Source organism: Pezoporus wallicus, unplaced genomic scaffold (genome assembly GCF_028554395.1).
Source record: "Pezoporus wallicus isolate ANWC-B61680 ecotype Strahan unplaced genomic scaffold, APGP_CSIRO_Pwel_v1 contig_1583, whole genome shotgun sequence".
Classification (NCBI taxonomy): Eukaryota; Metazoa; Chordata; class Aves; order Psittaciformes; family Psittacidae; genus Pezoporus; species Pezoporus wallicus.
This window is the reverse complement of record NW_026637266.1, coordinates 917,760-937,618: the sequence shown is the minus strand read 5'-3', so window position 1 is coordinate 937,618 and position 19,859 is coordinate 917,760. Positions and strand designations below refer to the sequence as shown.

Sequence of the window (19,859 nt, the reverse complement as noted above, 5' to 3'; positions counted from 1 at the left end):
AGTCTCCAGTACTTTCCTTGGAGCATCATCGCTCTAGATTACGAGACTCCTAGCCAGTAGCCCTTCATGGAGTCTGAATACTCAAACAGTTCCTTTGCAATTATAAGATAGACTGGTTATGCGTGGAAGTAAGCAATTTGGAGAAAGAAAGATTTTTCAGAGTTTGGCTATTCAGAGCATGGCTAAACTACAAAAGAAGCACCGCATATGGTAACAATAAGGGAGTACAAAGAGTTCTATGCAAGAAAAATTATAGTCACAGCTTTTCAAAAGCATATTTCACAGCTGAAAAATAATTGCTGAGATACTTTTTATTTTTATAGTTACTGCAGGAAATCTGACAGGCAATTTCTTGTGGTGCAGATGCTTTTTTGAGTATCTGAGCACTGTCACTGTTCTTGCTGAAATATGTATGTAAACAACCATGAGAAAGAATTGGGCAAATCTAGAGCTGGACGAAAGATGTGGGCAGAAATCCTTCTATTTATCATGGCCAATATTGCACACATTGCAAATATATAGGGAAAAAGGGACAAGTATGAATATGAACCCCAAACTGTGAGGCACCTTGGTTGTCTTCATAGACCAGGCTAGCAAAAAGATTATATCAAGACACATTTTTTTCTCCTGGTAGCCTATACATCTCATCCACATCTGCAAAATTCATAGTCACATCTGTATGACAAATTAGTGCAAAGAGTAACTACTGTTAGCCCCAGAAAGAGTAAGAGCAACATAGTTCAAATTATAGTAAAGAATGGAGTCATGTGGACTCTGTTTTGCTTCGGTTCATTTTAAATGGATTATTTACCACTGACTAACACTGTTTACTGTAGACTACAACCCCAAGTATGAAATACTTAACTGATACTCAGATGCTTCTTCATGGAAAAAAAAAACAAAAAAAAAAAGCACAAAGAAAGAAAAAAAGAAAAGAAACTGCAAAATGAATCTGCCTAACCTTGGCAAGTCATGTACGGTACAGTGAGTTGAGAAACAGAACACTGTAACTGCCTGCTGTTAAAAAATGAACTGTATTGAAATTGTAATCTTAAAGTGCTTACCCCCATACACCTCACCCATCCATAAAAACAATCTTCTGAAGGACTGCAGAACTATGTGTTTCCATAAAAATACTTCATTATGCTACTGAATTCCAGCATAGCTTAGCAAGTATTTAAACGCGGGGAACATACACCAGAGACCAGAGAGAAATCTCCTACATTTTACCTAAAAGTTCTTATTTCTCCTGAAGAAACTGAAACTCCTGTATCTGTAAATAGAAAGCACATGGCCAATTCATCAACGCCAACACTACTGTGTGAATATATTTGATGTGGTTGGTGCCATATTGATGAGAAAACAATAAACTGTGAAAAATGTCACTTCTCAAAAATTAGCTGGCTAGCATTCAGTAGGAGATAAGTTGTTGTAACAGCTGTGGCATGATGACTTTGATGAATTAGCTTTTTGTTCTGCTGGAATAATCTGTCTCCTCATGCTACCATGGAAGTGAATCCGTTTGCTCACTGAAGCCCTACTGAACAACAACTTTGTTATATATGTTTTGATGGCTTTATAGAATACAAAAAAAAAAAAGTAAATTCTTTTAGTCAATCTCTTTTTTGGTTTCTACACATCTTCTCTTTTCAGGGGGAATGAGGTCCATTGAGGAAAAAGAAAAATACCGTCTTTTGGTGAGTAATACAGGATCAAAGAGAAATAACCTGCAGCGGCCAATTTTTGACCTTCCCTTGATGAAACCATCAGCTCTGGAAGATTAGCAAAACTCAAGAGCAGGTGTGTAAATTGATTTTTGCTCCATTAGGACAGAAGAACCTGACCCTCATATCTCTTTTATTTGTATATAGAGGCAGCATTTTGAATGGGGCTCCCAGGGAATTAAGAAAAAAATACAGCTGCCATAGAGGCACTTCACTTTTGACTTATAACAAAGGAGATCAGTCAGAGATAATACATCCCCATTAAAAAGGAGAACAGGTACAAAGGGTTTAAAAGAGAACAAAATGAAAACCCAAGGTACTGAAGTGTTTATAAATAAAAATGTAGATAACCCCCCAATCTCTTTCAACTATTACGTGATCGAAGAAAGCTTTGTTTGAAGAATTCTCGGATAACCAAAATGCCAATGGTCGTACCTAGTCCTAGTCCAGAAATGCAGTATTTCCATGTGGGATACAACATAAGAAAAACAAAAAACAAACTTCTACAGATGAACTGTGTTAAACACCAAAGCAGGTGCTTTCAGCTATGCCCTGCCATATGTGCTCAGATGGTGGAATATAAAATTCTGCACATGCAAGCCCATTCAGATCCTTCTGTCACGCACCTACCAGATTTAAAAGGCACAAATGTGCATGAAACTAGTTTAAGGGCATTACTGTCGTCTTAAACATGCTATAATCTAAATCATTCATTAGAAGTTGATGGTGCTGCATAAACTCTGTCCCCTCCAAAATGAGCTGGAACCAGTAAAATCTCGAAAAGCACAGATCATTATGGAAAAAAAATATATGAAGCATACTTTAAAAGATTATTTCATTCCAGGAAATAAAGCAGAATTCAGGGATGCTTTACAAACTTTTTCATTCTTTCTTCCTGAAATTTTTCTCTATATAGTTTTTAGTGATGCACCGCCTGTTCTATTCTCCCAATTTAACAGGAAAAGAGGGATGTAGCAATGAAAAAAAAAAATTATTTTAAGATAAACTATTTCTAGTCCCTGAAGAAAAATCTTCGCATAAATCTTGCTATGATCAGAAGCCAAAACTTGGTTTCCAGAAGGAACATTTATTATCATGACTACGAAAACAAAATCATTAAGCATGTAATAACAAAGATTATAAATTGCATAAAGTGCTCAGATAGGAATATAGCATCTTTCTTTGCAAGTCTGTGCTTTCACTAGTTATATTATTTTAGCTGGGGAGCCGAATGCTACCTCCTTTACTTCCTTAATGCCCTCTCCTGCCAACCTCAGACATCAGTACTAATTGCCTTTCAAGCAAACCCCTGGACACTGTAATTTAAACCCAAAGTGTAACATCTGGAAGTTCATGAGAAGGTTGAAAGTAGCTACTGGGAGAATGCTGGAAGAACTTTGTCATTTCAATTCAGAGCCTCAACAGCAATGCTGTTTCAAACTTCTGCAGGTTTTGTCTGGTTTGGGTTTTTTTTTCAGGTGAAAGTATATATACAGGCCCAACTTCCAAACTTCTCCTGACAAGTGACATTTATGTGAAAATCAACAGGATTTCTTTGAGGGGCAGGGGCTGTGTTTTTGGGTTTTGGTTATTTGGGTTGCTTTATGTTTTTTTTTTTCTGTGTGTGTGGTTGTTCTGTTGTTGTGGGGGGTTTTGGTGTGTGTGTGGGGGGTGTTTGTTTTGGTGAGTTTGGGGTTTTTTTACATTGGCAAACAAGAGCTCATCTTCCTCTCGAGTTGGTTATTTAGGAAAAGCTACCAAGTTTCTCAGTTCTCATACATCTGCTTTCTGAAGATTGCCAATCAAAAAACGAATTCAGAACTTTTTCTGTTTTGATTCTGAAAATCTCTTTTAACCCCAAGTAGAGCCAGCGTCTCATTGCCCAGTCGGAAAGAAGTCCTTCCTTCTTCCTTGACAACTTATGCACAAACAGAAATAAGCAAACTCAGCCAACAAAATATTTAACTAAGGAAACAAAAGTTACTGAAATCAGATTGTTTAGAAGATGGGCTACCTGCCCTCTAGCCAAGAAAACTTGCAAAGCGGAATACTTCATACCTGTGCTTTTCTGAGCCATACTGCAGCAAATCATACACTCCTCTCAGCTGCTTTCTAATTTCTGTCAGATTATGCAAGGTAAATTGAAGTTTCACCAGAGCTGAGCAGGTGAATCCAGGGACAGAATATAGTTTGGTGAAACAGCTTTTATAGTTTGGTGAAACAGCTTTTAAAACCCTAAAGCATTTACGAATCTCACTAATTCATTTAATCTTAAAATCTCTAGACTATTCTTTTAAGTTTTGGGGATCCACCCATGAATACATCCAAATAATACATTTTCATTTTTTTCTTTTGACATAATTGCCTTTCAAGATTACAAAAGGGTTTCTGCAGAAGCTGGTGACAGCAAAAATGTGCTTCTTTGCATTCCCATCTAGGGAGAAACAATTTGTATGTGATGGCGATACCAGACTACAATTTACATAGCCAAAAGGCAGAGACCTAAAATGAGAGGTTTCCTATCATATGCAGAGTGGATTATGAAAAAAAAAAAAAAAATCACAATAATTAATCCACATAGCTGGAAGTGGAAATGTTGAGGTCATTTTCTCTTCAGAGACTGGCTAATCAGTCAGACTACCTGAACAAAAACCACAGCCTTCACTCTGGAGTATTCTTATTAAAAAAAAAGGAACCAACACTTGCCCTTTTTGCACTTTTGCGATGACTAGAAATATAAATACTGCATTATGTATGACAAAAATTGCTGAACTGCTGTATGTTTCTCTTGGTGCTTTTGGAGCACTTTCTTTCAGCCTTCACTCTCACCTATGGAAAACTGTGTCATTGTTTACATCACCCTCTGAAACTAAATGTAAATTGCAAACTAAGATCATTCCAACTGCTGGAGGCCAAAACCTCCAGCATGTCTAATATACATACCTAATATTACTGAACTAAAATATGGATGTCAGTGTAAGCCCAAAACTCCAGTGCTTCTGTTTCACAAAAATCTGTGTAGTGAGAAACAAAAAACTTCCTTAGCACCCACAATTTGTCTCCTAATTTTTTTCTGTGCATGCACTGCAGTTCCTCTTTGCCTTCTTATCGTAAGCAATTATTATTCTGGGGATGGCTTCGCTAAGTAAGTGCTGTTCAACATGAATGAAAGTAAAAGTATCTACCCTTATTACTGCTTAATTGCAATTGAGCTGGTAAAATGAAGAACTGTTACAGAAAGAACAATGGAACTATTAACAATTTCCAATTTTTTTCCTTGTTTTACTTCACTAGCTAAGATTTCCAGCTTTCCAAGCAGGAGTTAACAGTTTATTTTCATAAGAATATCATGTGGCAGCAAGAAACCAATTTCTATGTTAAAAATTTAATATTCTTTTCAACTGATGAGTGCTCATGTGCATGACTGTTTTGAATCATGCTCCTTTTGTAAGGAAAAGCAACAAAGGGTTAAATTCCTCTCATACTGGAAATAGCTATCATGAACATGCACAAAATAATCTAAAAAAAATTCTTAACTCAATGGTCCTCTGTTAGGTTATCAGTTCTGTGCAGATCTCAATATTAGAAGAAAAACAGTTAATTGTTTTACCTTAAGCCAAAGAGGGGAAAAAAAGGTTTTGTGAGGGTGATTTATGATCTGTATTCTACACAGTCACAGAAAAACTTCCAATTGACATTCCACACTACTTGTATAAATCTTTCCTACCAGACAAATATGCTTGCTTTTAGAAACTGCTTTAACTAATCTTGATTTTGATATGCATACATATAGCTGAGGAAAAAAAATAAGGGCAGTCCAAACACCACCCTAGTATTTTTCTTGTGATGCAAAAGGCAAGATGCACACTCAATGTGCCCATCCCAAAGATCCCCAGGAATGGAGAAAAAGTACTTTAAGTCTTTGCTGCACCAGCTAAGTTCTGGTATTAAAAAAGAAACTCAGAAAACATAGAGCTGAGAACCTTATTAGCTTGACAAACACTAGCCAAATCATTTCTGGTGTCATTACTGGACGTAATTACTAAGCAGTGTAGGGCCCACTACAGGTGTATGAAAGAACTTTTTCATTCCCAGTAGGGAAAAAGTTTGTTATTTATCTTTATAAGAAGAACCAGTTCAGGTGCTGTCTCCTCCAGATGTTCCCCTCCTGATATTGCCTCTCTCATAAATGGAAACTGAGGGCTGACTACAGGGGGAAGCAGATGTGCAAACAGCCTTGGAGAAAACACTTCCACCCTGCACTCTGGAAATCACAAAATCCAGCCACCTAGTCTAGTGATTTTAGTGATTTAGGAACAAGTTTCCTCAATAAAAGTTTATACCCCTTGACCTTAGCTAGGTTTAACAACACACTTAAACTCCTACATAGGAATATTCATCTTGGAGCTGTATGGGTAGTAAAGTCTTGCATATCTTTCAGCTATATCATAAGTCCAAATGAAAAACCCAGTGTGGAAATGACACATCATGTTTGCAACCCTCCTTCAAGGTGAAGAAATTGATGACTTCAGCTCAGGCAAATTGTAAGAGTCATTTTTAACTATCACTGGTTACTCACTCTACATTCATGTGTAACAGGCAAACACAAATTGAGAAACAAGGCCTAGAATTACAATTCCTTTGGAACACAAAACTTTACTTCAAGGTAGTTGTTTCACAAATAAAGCTATTCCTGTTGGACCAGAGAGTTACATCTTGCCTTCTGAGGAAATGACTGGGAAATTTCAAGTGGGGTGCCTAATGAAAGGCAAGTATGAATGATCTTAAGTGTGGTTCAAGCATTAATTACACCTGCCAAAGCATAAATATGAAAATCATAACTAGATCCTTCTGTATGCCACCGGCCAAGCTGAACTCCATGGAGTAGCCCAGAGAGACCAGAAATTCATATATACTGTCAAGTAAATGACTAACTAGCTTAATTTCTTTCTCTGCCTATACATGCTTTATTATGGAGGAGCGCAATTTTTAAAGAGGAAAACACTGATAAAAGACTTTTAATTGTTAAATTACATCTATCCTATCTGCTATCAGCTATCATTCTGTATTTATCTGACAGATATATGAGGTTGCATTATTTTGAACTGACATCAGCTGTGAATCTAACCTACACTGATCCACTAGCCCGTTGTATCCTAGTGTTATGTGCTCAGTTCTCACCACACACTAACATCTAGGAAGTGCCACACAGAGATGTGGATTTTGCAGTAGAGAAGTTCTCTGTCCATGCATCCAAGACGGAAATTGCTTTAAAGATGGTCTTGGTGGATCCAGCATATGGTAACAATAGCCTGTATTACTAATGACACATTGAGGTTATCTGTTATAATGTTGGCTTATTATTCTACTATTTTCTACATCCTTGTTTGCAATACTATATATAAAATGGACTAAATAATGTAGAAAGTTTAGTGAGTTTAAACCAGAACATACTGTGTAGGCATTTATTGCAGCACAAGTAATTTTCTTAAGTCACTGTGTAAAGTTTGTACTTGAGTTTATATATGGAAATTTCTTTTACAATTGCAAGTGAGGAAAAGGGTAGAAATACAGTTTTATATCACTGGCTTTTGCAGATGAGGCAGTCGTTACTTCACTATCACAGTCACAGATATGGAATAGCTTAGGTCACTCTCAACATCCTCCAGGGAGTATTTACACTCATGTAATGCTGGGTGCATAACAGATGAAAGGTTTCAGTACATAGTTCATTCAAAATGGCAACTGACTTATAAGAAGTTAATTAATGTGTTCTGATGTGTAGCTTCAACAGTCAGCTGTAATGCAAAATGTACAGTAACTGTAAAGAAATCGCAAACTTTTCCTTTCATGTCTACTTTTATGACTATCTTCACTCACTTTAAAAAAACTGGCATACAAAGAAGTTAAAACTAATTGTATTTATAGATATAAAGGTCATAAAAAAAATCATATTAATGTGACTGACAGCTTGCAAAGGCCACAGTTAGTACTCAGACAACTGTGCAAATTTAGACTCTCAGAATTTGCAAGAAAAACTGAAAGTTTATTTGCTGAATATTATTAATATGTCCTCAGATACAGTATTTTTCTAAAAAATTACCACATTCTTACAGTCTTCCTCTGTTTCTCATAGCACAGAAATACTACATAGTTAACCTGCTTAGCAGCAAGTGTGTATTGCACCTGTTTAAACTGTGGCATGTATTTGAGAACAGTGCAACTGTTGAGATTCTGGTATTGCATTATTGAGAAATTCTGATGCCCTGTGTCCAGACTGTTAGGAAGATTTCTGAGGTGCCACTGAAGTTTTCTAGGAATAAACAATTCAACACAACCTGCCATGTAGGCCTGTTAACAAATTCTACAGGATGGCAACAACTGCAAGTAAGAAAGTGTAACTGTCTTTTTTTACAGAGTGGACTTTACCTCTTACCTATCAGAATATTAATTGACAGAATGGAATTTTTCATACCACAGATAAAAACTGCCATTAGGGCCATATCTATGGTTTGATATCAAGACAAACTTCATACTTAAGCAAGTGACCCCCCTCTGGCTGACCACTGTTCAAAGTATGCATCCTATAACATATTTATGGCTTGAAAAAGGTCATACTAATATCCATCACTTAGAACAATCCATTCCAGTAGCTAGAGCTACCACTGAGTGCTGGACTTGGCAGATATATCCATTGAAGACACTGAAAGTATCCTTTGCCTGCAGCTGTAGAAACTGACTGTAGAAATGCTGCAGATTGGGAAACTTCTACAGGATCACCAAGCCAAACTCTCAGTGTAAGATTAGGACTTGACATAGCCACCCCTTCAACTTAGACATTTATATTTTACTACAACTGTGAAAAAGAGGAGACTGACCTGCTACTGGGAATGCCACAGCTGTTGCAGAAGTGCTTAATATTGCCATAAGCTGTACTTAATCACAGATACAAAACTTTCAGTCTCTGCTTATTTCTTCTCTTTTGATTATTCCAGTTATGTTCATTTTACAGCAAATCAGGTGCCATAGTATGCGGTTGAAAATCTTGTATTTGAATAGGATTAATTTTACATACATACCTACATATACAGACACTGCTACTTACTACACATTTGCCTACACAGCCCCAGTCTTTAATTGGAGACCCAGCAGAAAATGAAACATGAAACACCTTCAAAGGCAAAGCAACACAGCAGGACAATAAAATGCCTTTTTTCAGTTTCTCACAACAGGAGTTTCCACGCTCTTCCACACCAGAACTATTTCTTCAAATTCAACCCCCTCACAGCCCTTCTCTGTTCTACCTGAAATGCTCTTCACCTTTAGTAATACAGAAAGGGAGGTGAAGGGGAATCAGAGCCTTCTACTGGCAGCCTGAAATTCTTTACATATCAGGATAACAGTTTGTCTTAGGGTATATTGGGAAACTTTTTTACATGTGCAAACATTAGAAGTGTGGTGATCAAGATATTTTCTGATTTTGGAGGAAATATAACAGGCTAAAGAATAATTGAAATTTTCTACCTGCAGTCCTAATCTTGGCCAGTTTGTTATCTTCACCATTCAGAGGTAAGAAAGTCTTTCAAGAGCTAGGAAAATATTAAATGAAATGACAGATGAAATTTCAAAGATGCACATTTCATGTTTGAACAAGTGGTGATATTAGTTACAGAACAACCTCCACTTCAGAAACATCCTTTTCTGCAAGAGAAGAATCTGCTTCCATTTCTTGAAGGTGAGACAAGGATGTTAGGAGAGGCACCCCTGCCCATGGCAGGGGGGTTGGAACTAGATGAGCTTAAGGTCTTTTCCAACCCTAACTATTCTATGATTCTATGATTTAATACAAGATCACCTGGAGCAACCATAACCCTCCACAATTCCTAAAAGTCTTGTAAATGCATCAGATGTTCTGCAGACTGACATCAGGGTAAAATGTAGGTGAAATTTCCCTGATCCCCTCTTTTATGAAGCAATGCTATATGGACATCTTTATATTCCGACCCTTTATTCTGGAGATAGTGCAGCTTTACCACCATATATGCAACAACTTCCATGATGATGTGCTTGGACATTTATCTTGGTCTGTACCTCAGCTTGAGAAAAGGGGTATTTTTAATGGTTGTTTTTTTTTTGTTGTTATGTTTTATTTTTTCCAAGTTCTAGCATTATTTCTTAAGTGACATTGTCATGCAAAACCCCTGCAACAAATGCCTATATTCATATTCTCTAATGTTTGAACACTCTTTTGCTCTCTTTCATTTAAGGAGATGTGATAGCCTATTTCAATTTTAAACTCAAGTTGAAAGAGTTACAACTCCAAATTTGGTCATTTGTCTGTTACGTAAAGGTTTTAATGAGGAAAGAAAGGAGCTGTACAGTGTAAACTTTTTATAGTATTCATGGTGCCTTACATAATAACCACTTAATTATGGTCTTATAAAACCCTTTATAACTGTGGCATTCATTAGCAGTAAGTCCAGCTTATTTTCTTGACTTTCAATACCATATCTTCCCGGAAACTTATATTTATCACTTTTGTTCCTTTTACTGTTATAATTATTATTTCTAAAGTTACTCTTAAATTTAGAATGAACATGGATAATGAAAACTTCTGTCCTGGAGAAACCAATCACTAGATTTTGGAGATTACAACCTTATGTTTTGGGCTATTGAGCAGAGAGGGTTTTTTTTAAGTTGTATTTCACAGACATATCTCACTATCCTCACAGAATATCCAATAAAGATTAAAGCAATAATATTTCTACAGGAGTTAAATAGGACTCTAGAGAAATAACTTTAAACACTAATAGCCTTTTCATAGAGCTCTATAGGGCTATATAAGTACTTTTAAAGTGCATTGCACTTGCTGTTACATACTTCCCATTCAAAGCAGGAGGATATGGCTGTAACTGAAAAGATGGAAACAGCTAGCCATGTGACAATTTTCAGGAACCATAGCCACATTCTATTCTCAGTCACTTTCAAGCAGGAAGAAGTAGAGTTCAACCCATGCTAAGCACTACTGAAGGCAAATGATTGCATACATCGATGGCTGCATGCATGAACAGAAATGCTTTCAGGCTAAAGTTTGCCTATAACAATGCCACTATTAGACCCAGCAATTTCAATAGCGTGGCTTCCAAGAACTTTATTGTCTTCAAATTCCACAGCAAATCTTCTCAAGAAAGCAGCTGGACCAGTAGAAAGGACTGGCCTTCAGGCTCTACAGAAAATTGTATTTTCAAACTGTCCCCATGAAGCCTTCAAGACATGCATGAATCCATCACTAATAGATTCACTCATTATCTCAACTTACACTTTAGGCCAAAAAGTTACCTCTATGAGGTTTTTAGTGCTGTGCACAATAAAAACTTCACCTTGAGTATTAAGCTCATTAACTGAAATGAGGAACACCAAAGATTTAATTTTCACAGAAGCCTAACAGCTGGTTTACTGTCACTATGGGTCTTTTTTCTTTTAAATTCCAGTCTTTGTATACAGAGCTAATAGCTGGATGATGAGCAAAAAAGGGGTTTTAGCAAGTTTTTCATCGTATCTCCTCCTCCACACACTTGTGCACTCGCCTACACAGATTAAGCACTCTAAGTGAAATAAGAAACCTGATAATGGTTTCAGTATATCCAACATGTTTCTTAATAATGATGATCAATTCCTCCCCAGCTGACTTTCAACGACTTCTAGTAATAAAGATAGACACTGGATGATGCTTCATTGGTAGTATTTCTCAGAAGGCTCTGCAACTACAGAAGATGCCCAGAGAAAAGCGTTGTAATAGGCTGCATAAAAAGAACTGTGACCAGCAGGTTGAGGGAAGTGATTTTCCTCCTCTATTCTGCTGAGACTCTGCCTGCAGTTCTGCATTCAGCTCTGGAGCCCCCAGTATAATGAAGACATGGACCTGTTAGAGCAAGCTGAGAGGAGGGCCACAAAGATGATCAGAGGGTTGAAGCACCTCTCCTACAAAGACAGGCTGAGAGAGTTGGGCTTCCAAATGGAGAAAGGATGACTGTAGGGAGATCTTCCTGAGGACTTTCAATATATAGTGGAGGCTTATAAGAAACATGGAGGGGTTTGGGTTTGGTTGTTTTGTTTTGCTCTGTTTTTTGTCTTTTGATTTGGGTTTTTTGTTTATGTTTGTTATTTTTGCTGTTGTCACCTAGTTGGTTCGGCCTGGATTTGTTTTGTTTTTACCAAGGCTTGTAGTGACAGGACAAGGGACAACGATTTTAAAAGAGGACAGGTTTAGGTCAAAAATAAGGAAGATGTGGGCAGAGAGACACTGGAACAGGTTTCCCAAAGCTGTGCATTCCTCACAACTGGAGACATTCAAGGTCAGGTTGAACCGGGCTTTGAGCAACGTGGTCTAGTGAAATATGTCGCAGCCCATGGCCGGTATTAGACTAGATGATCTATACAGTTCCATTCCAACCCAAACCTTTCTGAGATTCAATGATACTGTGAAATTACCTTTTACTTGCAGATGTTCAAGGCATGGGATTTATATTTACCAACAGAGACATTTTTAAAACTCACTGAAAAATTAGGCATATTTTGCCTGAAATATATAGGCAAATCAGTAGGGGAGGGCCTTCCAAGATATACTATCAAGTGCTTTGAGCAATATCATTATCATACTTTAACAGTCACTCTGTTGTGCATATGCATTGTCTCTGAAATGTATCACAATAACACATTTTGTCACTTGGTTTCTAATACACGTGTGACAGTAGGCATACACTTCTTTCCTTGACTGGGACACTGCAGTCAGCTAGCCTGACTACATAGAAGAAATATATTATTAGTAGATTTTAGAAAGATGCATTATTTCATATATTTTTAAGGCAATAAATCCTAGAGATATGGGTGAAACTGACAGAAAACTTAATTGCATCCATTATTAGAAAATTACTCTGTGACAGACAATGCAGCCAACTGCTAGGACCTCTGCCATAGCATTTTACTTTTCTCAAAATTCATTGCTTGAAGCAGTCAAAAGAAAAAGGACAGAATTCAAAGAAGGACTTAGAGGTTCCGTAAAGCAACTGTACAGCTTTCTAACATGGTAAATTGAGATGCAACATCTTGCTAAAGAATTACTTTTTTTTTAATTAGAGTAAAACTTAGTTTTGTATGCAAGAATGCAGAAACTGAACACAAAATATGTGTTTGCATTTATGCACTTCAAACACTCATTCTTTTAAAAATCTTTTAAAAATTTTTTTGTTTTGTTTCTAGAGGAAAGTCCTACATTTTATAGGCATATGAGAAATAGAAAGCAGGTCTTTTTGACAGCCATAGAGGAAAACCAAAACACAAGATCATGATTTCAGAGTAATATATACTGTCATAAGTATTTGATGAGTTACCGGATAGCCATTTCGCCCTGGTAGACCCTGGTTGAATGAGATGAAATGGTACGACACACATTAACAATGCAGTCATGACATACCACATAACAAACATGCAGAGTACATTACTGGCAGATTATAATTTGCATATCAATTAACTGTTGATATGTGATGACATTACAAACCGATAAATATGAAATATGTACTACACAGTGAAGAAATGAAAATTATATGTTTTGACTTAAATAAACCCTCTAACTAAAAGGCTAATGGCTCTTCTGATGTTTATTGAAATTCCTTTTGTTATTAAGAGAATTATCCATTTAGACTGAAGGGCAGTATGTGGTTAAAAGGAAAACAGATTTAGTGCTTAGGCAGTAAAGTATTACATACATAGGCTGCCACTAGCACACAGGTGCCAAAGAAGAAATTTGAGAATGCTATAACAGATCATAAAAAAAATAAAATAAATGAAAGCTGCAGCCTTTGAATTCTATTACATGTGATACTCAGTAGTCATGTACCAGGAAAATAAGCAGACCACTACGGTAACCATTGAAAATACAACATCCACCTAATCCCTATGTGGGATAAACAAATATTTGCTATTTTAAATGAAAATTATTACCACAGTCTCCCAGATGAAAACACTAAGTTCACACCAGTTGCCCCTAGCCAGACTTTGTCTATGAAAATAATAAAGTTATTTGGGAACAGAAATTACATTTTGCTTTTTATCAACTTAAACCCTTACTGCCTCTCAGCGAGACGAAGTCCTGTAGGTTTTGAATATGAAAGTAGAACTTAATTCAGATTCTTCCTAAAATTATTCCATTTTGGGAGCCACAATTGAGACCCTTTCTTTCGTTTTTAAAATGGACCTGCACTAAAACAGCAGGGAGCTGAAGTCAAAGACATTCATAATGAGACACACAGTGAACTTTTGCCACATTGTCTTACTACAGAAAAATTGTTTTTATCTTGATTTACAGTTGCTCTTTTGGGAAGATTGCAAAAGAAATGGGGGAAGGTGGTGTTTCTTTCAAATAAACAGTACCTTTATGCATTAAGCATGGGTTTTCATTGATGGCTTATTAAATGAATTTGACACTGTGAGCTACAAAGTACGTGGTCAAAATCTGTCAGGCAGGGATAAGTAGTATCACTGCTCAGTATATACCATTTACAGTAAAATTATTAGGTCATAGCAGGAATTCAACATACTAATTCACCTTTCTCAAGCACGCATGTAGCATAGAATAGACAAATAATCTGGTCCTGAAAATATTGTGCAAATGCTATATCAATCAAAGAAAAAAAATAATAGAAGCCTGCAGACACTGTAAAAGAAACACTCTTTTAATGGTCACACTTTTACACCATATGGTGCGCACGAATGGCATGACAAATAGAAATGTTTAAGATACGAGTGTTTAGTCCTGTTCTTCCAAGTCTGACTTTTGACCTACTCCAGGAATGTACAACAAAGTAAACAAAACCCAACCAAGTTAATAACCTAGCTGCAAAACAAAACCATCATAAAACCCCAGAAGAGAGAAACTGTTTTCTTACAAATAGGATTAGCACAAGATTCAACTAATTTACTAAACTGAACAGTATTATTTAATATTCATTTTACACTAGCACATACTGCCTTCAGCTGTGATTATTCTGCAATAAGCTGGATAGCTCATATACCTCCAAAGAACAAGGACCGGGTACCCCAAGACTTTGTGATGACTGCAGTGCAAGTTACTACCTAGAAAAAGGCAGAGTGACCGCGTCTGGGCTTAAGATACTACACTTGCACATTTTATACTGTATTAAAGTATCTGTTATCAAGGCATAAACAAAATGAGCGTAACATACTTACATGGAATTGTGATCCAAACTGTTATCTGGAGTGGTGACTATAAAGCTCTATTGGTTTAGAGAATTTTTTCTTAAGGAACTTTCTGATTAAATTATTCAGCTCCAACATAATTAGTGAATATTTACACTGTGTAAGTATCAAAATTCCCTCTTGATGATACATGATCATTTTATCACAGTGATAACTTAACAGGATCTAACAGATTTCTCCCTGATTCTGGAAGAACCAACAATGTATCACTGTACTTACAGGAGGTCCTGTGGGATAGGGTAGAGGGAAAGAGGGTAAAAAAAAGAGAAAAAAAGAATGTGTAAGCTTATGAAGTTATTAAAGAAAGACACATATGTATGAAGCTAAGCATAAGGCCTCAGGATTGTAAGTGAGCAGCACTGCTAATACACTGTACACATTTTCCCATTCAAGTACTTTTTAGCTTGGTTGTGCTTTGTAACTTGTAAATACGACTAAGGCCTAAATGCATGCGCTTACCTTACCGATTCTTCAACTACAGTCATGCAATCTTACGCAAGTTGCTTCTCCATCGATTTCCATGCAATTTCATGCCAGTCCAAGAATACCAGCCATGGACTACAATTCATTTTGTCAGTCTCCGCATCAAGCATATGTAACCACATCACCAGTTTCAGTTAGCCACACAGTTGGTATTTGATCACAGCTTGGCTGCAAAATTGCACAAAGTACCCTTGGCATTTAACCTGGGCATCTCATCAAGACATATAGGTACGAGGACCTTCCAGCATTCCAACTTCGCCTATGAGAAGAGGTTTTAGTGGTGACCTGGCAGGGCTGAACTTTCTTTTCATCACCTTCCTTTCTTAAGGAACACATATAAAATGCTTCCCATTAAAATGTCACACTTTGTGAAGTGATATTTGCACATTTTTTCAATTATTTAGACTCAAAGACCTGTACAGCAGTTCTTGGAAACATTATCAAAGGGCCACAAATCAAATCTACTATTTCAGTCTTATTAAGTTGAGCAGCTGCAGTTCCCAAATCAATGGCATTTCATTAAGCTTTTATGCCTCTCTCTAATTTCTGAATAAAGTGAAGTGCAAAAGGAATATAAAACAACAGCAGCTGTACTTTGAGATTGCTTTTAATATTGACAGCCTTTTGGTTTTAACAATGCAATTTTATTGTCCAGTAACTAAGGTAATCTCTTTATCCTGGTAAACATTCTTAAACACCATTTTAAGGTGCAGGTCTGTTTTTAAATGAGATCAATTTCCCTTATTAATAGTTTAATATGTGTTTATTTGAAATGTAAAATGAATCAAAAAGCATCCTGCAAATTGTCAGGATCATTTGTAAGACAATCCTCAAACACAGAATTTCCTTCTGTACCACAGGATTTTTCTTTGAAGCAAATACTAAGCCAACACTGAATGGAAACACCAAGGTGATTTGTATTAACCTTTGGCAGGGCTTGGCTCCAGTTTTGCGATGCAGGAAAATATGGAAATAATTTTTAAAAGTCAGATAAATGATCATTTACAGAGATAAGAAAAGCTACAGGAGATTTACAGAGATCAAGTTGATTGGGAGATTTTCCTAACTGGCAGGTTAGACGAGACAGCCAAGGAGGGCAGAAATGCTCATTTTCTCCTGCATTGCCTCCAGAAAATTCACCTCTATGAAGAACTCAATCTTGCAAGGTAATCAACAATTCCAATTCTTGTGAATGTCAGCAGGAAGAGGTGCTCAGCATCTCACAACATTGTCTTAAATGAAATGTCAAGCTCCTTACCACCAGCAGGATCTTCTCAACAGCAATCCCCCTGGTATGGGGTAATGAACCAACAAATGTTTTTCCGTAAGAACTTACTTGGCACTCATTTCTAGTAAAAACAATTTCTCTTATATAGAGCAGTCTACTTATCATGTTATTTCCCTGAGTACTGATACTCTTAACATAAAAAAATTCATTTTGCTCTTTATTTCCTTACACAATTGTTCACTTCGGACCAAGGGGGCTTGATGTAACACTGACTTATAGCACTCCAACTACTGAATGACATGGAGTTACTCTAACTTGCACAAGTGTGCGAAGACACCAAAATGTTTTGATGACTAGAATATGTTACAAATGATACCATGTCAAGCATTCTGAAGTCTGCCTACAAATTAGTGATGCCCAAGACTAGAAAACTATCTGGAAAGCCATCAGGTATATGCCAAGGGTCACAAATCTTTTTCAGAGACATTTCAGAACTCTCTTTTGTAGCACTCAAGTAATAAAACTAAAAATGAAGGCATGCTGGCTATGTATCCTCACAAAAACACAGGTGCCAAAAAACAATGGATCTTATGAAACTGAAAACTTACCAGTCTCTCCTCTTCTGCCCCGCTTACCTCTTTTCCCTGGAGGACCTAAAAAGAAGATGGTGGGTTGTTACTTTTTTCCTTGAAATTATGTATGGAATATCATTTGTGTTCAGAGTAAGGCCATTAAATAGATAACATTACATGAAATCCCAAGACTTTGGCAGAGCAGTGGTAAAAGATAATCAGAATAAGATTTAGGAAGTTGAAGATAAAATTGACAGCTACATTACTCACTACAGGCTGTCAGAGAAAAGGCTGGGAGAAACTTTAGAGGTCATTCAGTTCATCTCTGTTACTCAAGGAAAAAGTTAACCATATCTAAATTATTATTTCAACTTCCACAGGCATTTTTTTTCCCCCATATTTCACTGTTCTGACAAGTGGAACATTTTTCTTTATGTCTAACTTGCTGCACTAAAACCCATCAATTCTTGTGCATTCTACCACAAACTCTAGAGAAGAAATCGTTCCTTTTATTTTCTCAAAAAAAGTCTTTGTGCTCCTCAGAATTGCTGCACCATTCCTTCAATCTTCCTAAACCAAACTTAACACAGGGCATTAAATTTCATTCAGTTGTTCCTGTATTAAGCCCAAAGATCAGCCTTTATTTATAACAGCAAATCCTCTGGAAAATGCTTGCAGCCTCTATGTGAAAACACACAAGAGATGAAGAAACCATCGCACGGTTCACCATCCCCCAAACACTGACAAGATTGTATGTGTTGTTAGACACTAAGGTGGCTTTGCTTCTAGTTTTTATCTGTTAGCCATAAACCAATGGCTTAGTCCTTGTATGCTTTCTGCTAAGGACTCCTTTACTCCTCACGGTCCTTTCTTCACAAATATTTACATACTGTAGTCACTGTCTGCTGCCACCTCAAAAGAAAAAGAAAAGAAAATATTTTTGTCCCTTATTTCTGCAATTCAACCTTAAACATCCTTTCTAAACTGGAGACATCAGTACAACATTCTTCCTCTCTTCTTGGTGACCTTGATGTATTGTTCCTGAATAAGCAACGAAAGTACACTTGCACTTCTTATACAGCTTAGGAAGACAGCAACTGTGGCAGTGACATAGAGTACTGAAATGCTGCTGCTCTGAAAAGAGAACCACAGGTGGGACTCAAAGCTTCTGAGAGGCAAGTGCACGGGTGGAATTTCCAAAAGCAGCAACGCATGCAGGAGCACAAGTACCTCTGCTGTGGCTGTATCTCACCATTTGTAATAGATACTAGGCGCACAGGTGGTTTTGTGGAAATAGTTAAGCAACTGTCGGCTACTTTCAGCAACTACATGATTTTACAAATCATCTGAAGTATCATCTCATAGCTTGAAAACACAAATGACAAATCTTACTTTCCATTATATATATATATTTGCAACAATCTGGCTTAAAAGACTAAGATGCTGAAAAGCAACACAGTATCACATTAGTGATGCTATTTCAATATATATGTTAAATCATTAAAAAAAAAAGTAAAAAGAGAAGCAGCTCTTGCCTTGAAGGTAGAGAGGTTTACTGCTATCAGAACATTATGCATCTCACCGAAATCCTTCTTTCTTGTTCTGCTTTAAAAATTACCATAGTGGCATAATGCAACGCAAGATTAAGATAACAATACTATAGAAAGTATGAATGGTATAAGATATTCATAACTAACAGCATACTTAACAAATATATTTTGTTGTTATATGCTGAAATGTAGTGAAAGCGTCACTCAATGTGGAGAATCTTGAAACTCTTCTAAAACACTTCAACCTCTTCAAGAAATAGCTATGGAAACTTCTTACACGGGTAATGGCATGTTATAACATGGTACAAGCTTCCATACACACATGCATTTTTTTTCAACCTAACTAACACTGAAAAGCGTGAGTCCCTATGCCTGCACCTACCCCTGCAGCACTCCTCAGTGGATATTTCTTGGGCTATTCCTCCCGAGCTCGCAACACAACCGTGCAGCACTTTGAGCTGATCACAAAAACGGATGTGCAGATCTGCAATACTCAACTATCTGTCAAGATGGTGGTGTTTGTAAACCTCATAGAAACTGTGGCATAAGAGGTGAATCCTGTAAACTTCTACTGGGTTTTGGGGACCACTTGAGGAAATATTTATTTATTTATTTATTTACCAATACAAACCAATTCATTTTAGACAGTTAACCACAGATGGTTCCAGTTCACAGAAACACTAATGCTGACATTTAAGGTCATCACTAGATGACTTATTACTTCAGAAAGTACAAGAGCTTTCATGTTTTCCTGAACAGGCTGCTTTCTCTAAATCTTAACTGCTAACATCATCTGTTGCTCCAAGAGTTTCCAGTTATCAAAACCCTCGGCATTTTGCTATAAATATTAATTTTCCATCTGTCTATGCTTTTATAACTTTGCACTAATTGGAGGATTTGGTTGAGACTTACTGCAGCAGAAGGAACAGTGAATAAAGTTCCACTAAGGACAATGTCAGCTTGCAAATCCAAAGATTTTTACAGCTTGCACAAGGTGCACAACTTGCCTGGGATAAAAAACTCTCTA

The 19,859-nt window shown here is 36.8% G+C and overlaps 1 protein-coding gene across 1 annotated transcript in view; it reads right to left on the bottom strand.

Moving 5' to 3' along the window:
• Positions 1 to 19,859, bottom strand: part of COL25A1 (collagen type XXV alpha 1 chain) — a 294,833-nt gene that overhangs the window by 125,111 nt on the left and 149,863 nt on the right. Inside the window, exons 3-4 of the mRNA XM_057404557.1 lie at positions 17,319 to 17,363; positions 15,219 to 15,226 (exon numbers count right to left, since the gene is read on the bottom strand). Coding sequence (XP_057260540.1) covers positions 15,219 to 15,226; positions 17,319 to 17,363 — 53 coding nt within the window. The remainder of the gene's footprint in view (positions 1 to 15,218; positions 15,227 to 17,318; positions 17,364 to 19,859) is intronic.